Below are 9,719 nucleotides of genomic sequence, written 5' to 3' on the forward strand. Positions count from 1 at the left end.
GTCTTCAGTAGGGTTACATTCTTCATTATTTAAACAAGGCTCATCGTCGATACAGTGTTCTAGAAGAGGTGAATTTTAATTTTTGATAACTATTCTTGTGAAATTAAAACTAAAAAGTATGTGTTTTTAGTATATAAACTTAATCAAAATTGCTAAAATATAAACCTATGTATTAAATTAAAATAAAAACTTCTGAAAAAGTGTTCATTGAATTCTTTTTCAAATAAAGTTTTAAAATTTAAGTTAGTGGTTAAAAAAATTTATTTAAATAAATATAGACCAAAATAATGTTAATCAAGTTTGTAAGTTTAGTACAAACGTTTTTTCAGTTATCGCCAAAGTACGGTGCCTGACAAAAACACTTGTAAAAACGTCAAAAATATTGCTTTCTAAAAATAAATAAAACTCAATAGTTATTCTAAAAGACATTATTCACGCTAATGTGTTTTGTTGCACTACTTAAGTTATAAAGTATTCTAGTTTAAGCTTAAATAAGTTGATGATTTTTATACAATCAAAATCACTAAAAAAAATATTAATCTTTTAACATTTTTTCTTATTGATTATATATTATATAGCTTACTCTTTTTATTTATTATAAGTATAACTTATATTTAATTGTAATTTTCTTACCAATACAATTAAATGATTAGGTTTTAAAAGGCGGTAGAATTCTCCCTCTTGAAAACCTTCTAGTAGATAAACTTTCGCTTACATACCCGTCATTATTGTATTTAACAATTTCATTATGACGTAATAGTTTTGTAGAATTTTCACTTTTTCTTGTTATGTTGCTTGTCGCGTTATCTACATGTTTAGCTTCACATTCTAAAAACATGTTTCTTTTCGAAATAAGCTAGCTGTTGTTTAATATCTTTCTTTGAAACAAAACAAAACTTTAGAAAAAAAATAATATTTAAAGCGTTGTAACTATGTATATTGTTTTTTTTTTTATAGATTAAGCTTTCTTCTATCTAAATATGTTTTTGAATTTGTTTGTTTTACAATTTACTTAATAAAACAAGAGAAACTATTTTCAATATGTTGTTTAGTTTATATTTACTTTGGATCATTTAATAAATAAAAACCAATTTTATTACTTAATGTTAAACTTTAAAACAAGCTTAAATTTAAACGTTACTCTTTTTATACTGTATAAATTCGGTTTAAGTTTATTTTTAAGTATATTTTACTAAAAAAACGTTTTAAATTTATTTTCGAATTAATAGTTATTTTCAGTTTCAAAACTCCATTCTTAATCTGTAACTTAAACTTCATTCATTTTAAAAAGTAAATATAATTTTGGTTTTAAATTATTTTACTTAAAATCTCACTTGACAAGTCATCAAAAATTCAGATTTATCAGTCTGAATTTTAGACAAGTTTTTAATCAATTAGAATTAGTTTCATTAATTTCTGATCTCCTTTTCATTAAAATAGAGTTATTTTGTAGCATATCAGACAGTTTTACAACTGTTCTTGAATTTTCGTTTCCAATATTTCAATTTTCTTACATGTGTTGAAATTACGTGTTTGTTACTTTCTCCTTTCTGACACGGACTACCGACATCTCCTTTCTCTCCTTTTTCTCCCATTTTACCTCTTGAGAGGTAGCTAGGACCTACAGATTCTGGTTCTGCCTGTTTTTCATCACAAACAATTATGACTATTTTGCTGACTCAGCACAAAGTTGAGCGAGTCTATCAACACCAAAGCTACTACAATTTTCAAAATCTTTACCATTTTTGTTTTCATGTAGTTGTAGATAGTACGAGCTTAATTGCAGTTTAACATTCATGGTAGAGTGAGCACTTACATAACGTCTAGCAAAAGTTCTGTGCGTGATGCGGTCTATAGAATATTTAAGGCAGATTAAAATAACAAGTTATTTTAAATCTTTCCAAGAAAAATATACGATCTGACGATTTCTTAGGTAATGTCTAATGCATATTACCTAATGTCTAATTTTTTTGTAAAGCTAAGATGAAATTTACTTTTAGTGCTCTTTTTGTTTTAGTTATATACAGTGTTTAAACTATATGATTAACATTAGAATACGAAGTGCATCGAAGATTTTTTAAATGGCAAGAAAAATGCTTCATTGGTTGGTCAAAAAATTTGTAATATAAAACATATGTAAATCTTTCAAGTTATATTTTTATTAATCTAATAAAAAACTTAATTGTATTTTAAGCGGCTTGTTTATATATTAGTAAACAATTTTTTTGACTTCAGTTAATTTGAGTAAGTTATTTATTGAAAGTTAAACTAGTAACTTAAGAATTAAAACAGCGTTTTTTTTTGTTTCTTTAGTTTTATGTATCATAAAAACAAAACTCCACTTTTTTCAAATAACATATAAATAACTATAACATTATAAAAATTATTCTAATAATATTTAACAAAATTAATAAAATTTATATTTTATCTCTTAGTTTAAAGTAATGTTAACAGCTTATTGAACTTTAGTTCGTTTTTGTTTAGTTATTTAAGTTTTTTTACCAAATAAAGTTTAAAAAAAACAACCACAACAACAAAAATGCTTAAGCATGAATGATGGTTAACCATTTAAGTTATACAATAATTTCTAGAAAAAAATCAATTTTTGGATATATTAAGCTTTATTATCTCAAGGCAGGTAATAGTAAAGACATTGTAAATGCTTTTACTTCGTATAACCTTTAATTTCAGCTTAAGTAAGAGTAATAAGTAATTTAATGTATTAATATATTTAGATATTTAGTTTAAAAAGTATATCAAATGCAAATGATTTAAATCGCAAATTTTAACAAAACTTATCATCTAAATATATTCTATACGATGATGGAAACTTAATTGAAATATATTTCAGTTTTCCACATGTGGTTCGGTTTCACTAATTGTTAACAAATATTGATATTATAGGATAAGCTAGTTTTAAAACCTGTATAACACGAAATTTTGTAAATGTATATTTTAAATGTATGTTAGCAAACAATACTAATTCAGCTATTTTGTAGTTTGAAATTTTATTTAAAGTTAGTACCAAAACATATTTAAATTACAAGTTTTGTGAAATTAATTACTTCAACTAAACAAGTTTTTATACTATAAAATGTCACAACAACAAATATTTTAGAGTTTTTCTGAACCGAAAAGACGAAACAGATAATTTACATAAACAAATATTTGTTTTAGCTTTGAAAATTTTACATATGAATGAAAACTTGACTGTTTTTCAGAACTAATTAGTTAGTATCTTTATAGGTTTAACGTAAGTTACTATTTAAAATATTTAATAGGAAAATTTAATTTATAATTATTAACTACTGTGATATGATAGTTGTATACTCCTCACAACTGTGAAGTGACAGATGAAAACTCCTCACTACTGTGATGTGATAGTTGTAAATTTCTTACTACTGTGATGTGATAGTTGTAATTCTTACTTATGTGATGTGATTGTTGTAAACTCTTCACTACTGTGATGTGAATGTTTTATATAGTTACTTTAAAGGCTGATTTCTTAAATTTCAAATTTCTATGACTTGACGGTTTTACACGTTATAATTCTTCATAAAGCTGAGATCTATATGTTGTAAACTCTGTTATATTGCGGACAGTTGTGATGTGAGATTTGTATAAAAAACAAATAAAAACAAATAATTAAAGTACACTAATCAATTGTTGTTTTGTAACTGTATACAATGTTTTTAACTTTTATATTATTTAAATTGGATCTATCAATCAGTCACAACCGAAAGACTTGTAGTCATTAAATTACAACCGGCTTAATATGACAATTTAGTACGAGCGTACTTGTTGTCTTGCCTAGTGGACAATACATTTAACATTGCACGGCTAAAGACAATGTTGACGTCACTGAACAATACCAGCAAACGGCCGCTTTATAATTTATCAGGATAAAACGTTTCTAGATTGATGACTACAATTATTTCAGTTGTGACTGATTTATGAATCCTAATTAGGATGAAACCAGTCTCAGCCTACCAAAGGCTTAGGGTCTGATGATTGAATTGGTATGATCAAACTTTGTTAACTTGAGATTGTTTTACGGCATACGAAAGTCCAGGCTTCGGCTTTTTAGACTTTCGCCAATGTTTTTGTTGACTGTTTTTATAATGTAGAAAAAGATTTAATTCGACAACACTGGTATAAGTAGTAAAAGAAACAACACTGCATTAAAATATAAAATTAACTCTTCATATATTGTAAAATATAAATTATAAGGAAAATCAAATAGATAAGAAAGAGGTAGAATTTAAAAGTTTTAAACAGTTGTACACTTTCTTTTACTAAAATAAAAATCTTTTAAAATTTAGACAATTTTGAACTTTAAGCTTTTGAAATGTAAGAAAAATCTTAAAATTTATCGAGTTTATTTAACTTTAAAAAAATTGCAGTTAAGTTATAACTAACAAATTAAAAAAGCTTTTAATAAACATTAATTTAAATAACTTGTGTTTAAGAAAATTTACCTCCTAAAACAAGAAAATTTACCCGAAGTTACGAATTGCTGTTATAAAACTTGTCAATTTTTTTGCAAAACTTCTTTAAATGATTTGTAAAACGTTTCTACTGTTTAAACATCGAACAAGAAACTATTTCTTAATAAAAAATCACACTGATTTAAGTGAAAACTCACAAAACGTTTTTATTAACTACTTCATGTCAACGAAATAAAGCAAAAAGCGGTGACATTTCCTCTTTTTTTAGCAATTTTAGTAAGTCAGGGGTAATAAATACTAAGGAGGTAAGGTTTGACTTTTAAACTTTAAGCAGTAAAAGGGTGATATTTAGCAAAGCCACAACAACGGACTTACACTAGATATTATGAATATTTAAAGAAAAGGGCAGTTAAATTATATTTTTTAAAGTACAAAGTGTTGGATAGAAATTAGGGTTTTAAAACGAAAAAAGTCTTGAAATTATATAAACTATAATTATTTTATTACGATAAGATTTGACTTAAAGTAATAAGGACATGCCTTACTTAATCAAGATTTTTTTTTGTATAACACTAAAGCTGATTTTACCTAGTTAATATTTTAAAGTATTTCAAAATTTATAATGAAAGTTTAATCTGTTTTCACTTATTGTGTTACTAAAAGTATTTAAAAAAGTACTAGGTTTAATTAGTGTTAAATACAAAAAAAACTAATTTAATTTATTATTTACACAAAATAACTTGTATGTAGTATACTAAACCTTTTATACTACTAATATGTTTTCAAAATCAAATTTAAAAAAATTAATCATCAACACATTCTGTTAGGAACTTGACACATAACCCCTTGTGAGGTAGCTGTTTTATGACAAGGACCGTCATTCATTCTTTTGTTGCTGTAAAAAACACAGTCTTCGTTACCTTGGTTATTTGGTTCATCATAGCGCCGTAAAAATATTAGATTGTTAGCGGGCTGGCCGTTTGTGGTTAACCACCTACCTTCTGAATATGCGTCTTAGATACCGATTTAAAAATAGTAGCTATAACTGTTAGCAACTCTTTTTATTTCACTTAATGTTACAACAAGTTGATGTTTATTTGCAATGATTTAGACGCGTTTTGAGTAAGAAATCAAAAAATTGCTTGTAGTTAAAAAAGTAACATATAACATAGAAATAATTAGTTTTATTTCTCTTTAACAAATTTTGCAAACATAAATGAAATTTTTTATGGTTCAAATTTTATAAGTAGTCATAAAACTGTTGTACGCTTAATACAAACGACAAAATTTCAAACGATCCTGTGATAATTAAAACCATCATTTCCCAATTATCTTGACATCATTTCACCTCCATGGTTTGCGCATTGATTTTTAGCGTTGTAGTAGTTGCCTCTTGAGAAGTAACTACATTAAAATTTAACTTTTATTTTTACTTAGTTTTTTTGTAATCAATAAATAATTTTATTTTAAAGATAAACTAAAACTATAAATAAAAGTACTAAAAACATGAAATTAAAAAAGCGTATTAAAAAAAAAAGAGTTGTATACCTTCAGCATACATAGACAATTTCTTTTAAATTATAATGTTTCATTAATTTTTTTATAAACTAAAATACTATTAAGTACAGTTAATTAGTTTGAAATATTAAATACACATGCTTATGCAGAATACAAACATTTAATTTTTTTTTTTTTTGTAAATTTAGTTAGACTTACATAAAACCTATAATTATATATATTTACTTTTGCTCTTTCTTTTTAATAAAACTAAATGTAATAGTTTTGTTTCAATATTAAAGTAAACAACCAAAGCATAAAACAGTATAAGTTTATAAGAAAACCTTAGTAAAATATTTAGAATTACACAAACTTCAAATACTTGTTGAGTATTTTAAGATGATAAACTCTCAAGTCCAATAAGTGAGGTATTGAATGATTTTTTTTATGTAACAAAAACAATCACAGTCAAAATATATTTGAAACTACTTGAGTGCAGCTTTAGTTTTTTACCTTGTGAAACTTACTTTTGTTTTTTCTTTGTTTGAACTAATTACCTGTACTTAGTTACTGCTTTTAACAATGAAAGTAAATGTTTAATAGAAAACATTATCACTATCACCTTTTAATTTGTTAAACGAATGATATAATTTGTAGTTTATAAACTAAATACTCTTAACAATCTTAATGACTAAATAGATAAATAAAACTAACAAGAGTAATTTTTTCTCAATAATATGTAATTAACCGGATAAACTTCAGACTTAAACTACACAAAGGGTTCAAGACTATTCAAATTCAGACTAGTAAATTTCCCAAAATTCAAGTTATCATAAAAAATTAAGAGGATGTGTCATCTTTTCTATAAAATTCTACCTGTTCTAAATTGTCCAAAGCAGCGGTTCTTAAAATTTTTTGATTCTTACTCCTTTTTGGAACGTAATTATCAAATTTACTCTTAGTTTACAAAAAAGTATTTAATTTTGATAAAAATAAACTAGATCTTTTGAACTTTGAGCTTTATAACTTAAATTTTTTTAATTCATAAACTTTTTTTAATTTAAAATAATTGCAGTTAAATTTACCTTATAAATTTAAAAGGAGTTTATAAACATTAACTTAAATAACTTGAAACAAAAAAAAATTACCCCCTAATCAAGGAAATTTACCCCCATGGATAAGTGAAACCCAGGTTAAAAATTGGTGGTCAAGTGTTTTGCAAAACTTATTAATATTATTTTTATATAACTTTTGTTCTGTTTAAAAAAATAAGCAAGAAACTGTTCCTTAAAATAAAAACACAAAAATATAAGTAAAAAAAGTCACAAAACGTTTCTATTAACTACTTTATCTGAACGACATAAAGCAAATAGGGGCGACATTTCCTCCTTTTCATTGTTTTTAGTAAGTCAGGGCCTAGGGGTAATGAATATTAAGTAGGTAAGGTTTAACTCTGAAACTTTAAGCAGTGAAGGGGTCATAATTAGTAAAGCCACACCAACGGGCTTACACAAGATATTATGACTATTGTAAAAGAGAGGGGCGATCAGTTTATATTTTCAAAGTACAAGTTATTGGAAAAAAATTAGGGATTAAAATTTAAAAAATATTAAATTTATGCAAACTATACTTTCTTAATTACAACAAGGATTAACTTGAAGTAATAAGTTGTCTTTATTTTATCAACATAATTTTTTGTACCCCAATAAAGCTGAACATATCTAGTTGTTATTTAATTTCAATGAAACTATAACCTATTTTTCACTTTTTAACTTATTGTGTTACTGAAAGTAATAAAAAACAACTGTTAAATTTAGTTATAGTTTAATACAAAAAAATGATAAATTTATTGCTCAACGAAAAAAACAATATCTAGTATACTAAAACCTTTTATAGTTCTAAAAAAATTCAAAATCACAATTAAGAAAATCAATCATTAACACATTCCATTAGGAACTTGACACATAACCCCTTGTATGTTACGTGTTTTATGACAACCACTATCATTCAATCTTTTGTTGCTGTAAACACAAACACAGTCTTCGTCACCATCGTTATTTGGTTCACCATAGTGCCATGAAAATATCAGATTGTTAGCAGGTTGACCGTTTGTAAATAACCAACTACCTTCTGAATAAGCGTCTGAGACACCAATCCAAAAATCGTAGTTGTAACTGTTAGCAACTCTTCTTATTTCACTGTAAAATTTACAACAAGTTGACTTGTGTTTATTTGCAATGATTTGGACGCGTTTTGAGTAAGAAAACAAAAAAAATCATACAATTAAAAAAAAACACTTAATATATATTAAATTTTAGTTTTATTTTCTTTGATAGATTTTCAAACAATAACAAAATCTTTTATAAATTAAGGATTCGTTTAGCAGAATTCCTCAATAATTACTGAATAAGTTGATAGTTTTTATATGGAGTAATACAAATGTTGTGCACTTAATACAAAGACAAGATTTTAAACGAACCTGTGATAATTAACACCATCATTTCCCAACAATCTTGAAACAATTTCACCGCCACGATTTACACATTGATTTTTAGCGTTGTAGTAGTTGGTAGATATTGAAACAATTTCAAAACGAAAACAAGTGTCTGTAATTAAATATTTAATTATATTCGACTAAAATCACTTTTAAAGTTTATTTTTAGATAAATTTTGTTGGCTTAGTATCAACAGTTTAATGTTTTGTTTCCAAATATATATAGCCTGATTGGTTATAACAATAAGTATGGAAGAAGTTAATGCATTTAAATAGATAATAACTAATTTGTTTAAATTAGAATAGATTCAAACCTGTTTAAACTTGAACATTATGTATTATTATTTTTTGTTATCAGAACTAAATCCAAACTACTAAATGATGCTCTTAAATTCCACATAATTAATTTTTATATGTTTTAACAAAAGCTTTCGAACCATTTAATAGGTTATGGCTTTTTTATTTGTTTCTGAATTTTTCTTATGAATGCATTGTAAAAAAGTCATAAACTGAGTCTGATTATGAAATAATTGTTGAACTATTCTATATTTAAAATAGTTGAAAATACAGTTCACATTTCTTACTAAAAAAAAGCTTAAAAACGGACTTCAAAGACCAACCTAGTTCACAGTTTACTCCTCCGTATCCATACTCACATGAACAGTCGTAATTATCATCAGATGTTGTACAGATTCCATTGTTTAAACATGGGTTTACATCTTTGCAATATTCTATTTAAAGATAATTTAAGGTTAAAATCTCAGTAAAACAAATTTTTATGTCTTGGTTATATTTTATATTGAAAAATAAAAATACTGCTTTCATTCTTAATGTATTCAGTTAGAGAAATTATATAAAAGTTTTAAAATTTTTAACCGTATTGACATTGATCTCCATAGTATTTTGGTACACAAGAACATTCATAACTGTTACCATCTTCTGTAGAAATGCATTCTCCTTCATTTGAGCAAGGGTTTGAGTCTTTACAGTACTCTGGTATTAAATAAAATTATAAAATATAAAATATGTGTTCAGTAATTGAGTTAAAACAAAAACCTAAATTTAGCAGATACTTTTTTGATTTGGTTAGTTTAAGATGAATAAATGTATATCATACACAAAACAATATTTGCTTGTGTTTTAATACTTATTTTTTATTGACGAAATACATTATATGTTGTTGAAATATAACTACTTTTGTTTTAACATTTAATGAAGTTTTAGATTTTTAATGTTTGTTTTAGTATAAAAAATGACTTAGAAAAAATTACCGTGTTCAC

At 25.1% G+C, this 9,719-nt stretch overlaps 1 protein-coding gene across 1 annotated transcript; it reads right to left on the minus strand.

The window, feature by feature from the left end:
• Nucleotides 1–1,529: 1,529 nt before the first annotated feature.
• On the minus strand, nt 1,530–9,432 carry LOC145849072 (uncharacterized; the record flags this gene model as incomplete). The annotated part of the gene is made up of 5 exons (XM_082954155.1): nt 1,530–1,640; nt 7,981–8,143; nt 8,425–8,551; nt 9,060–9,170; nt 9,316–9,432. Coding segments are annotated over 5 exons (629 nt in total), but the record flags the coding sequence as incomplete, so codon positions are not given.
• Between the last annotated feature and the right edge of the window lie 287 nt (nt 9,433–9,719).

The sequence above is a fragment of the Thalia democratica genome, unplaced genomic scaffold, assembly GCF_965202585.1.
Source record: "Thalia democratica unplaced genomic scaffold, ktThaDemo2.hap1.1 HAP1_SCAFFOLD_2036, whole genome shotgun sequence".
NCBI classification, from domain to species: Eukaryota; Metazoa; Chordata; class Thaliacea; order Salpida; family Salpidae; genus Thalia; species Thalia democratica.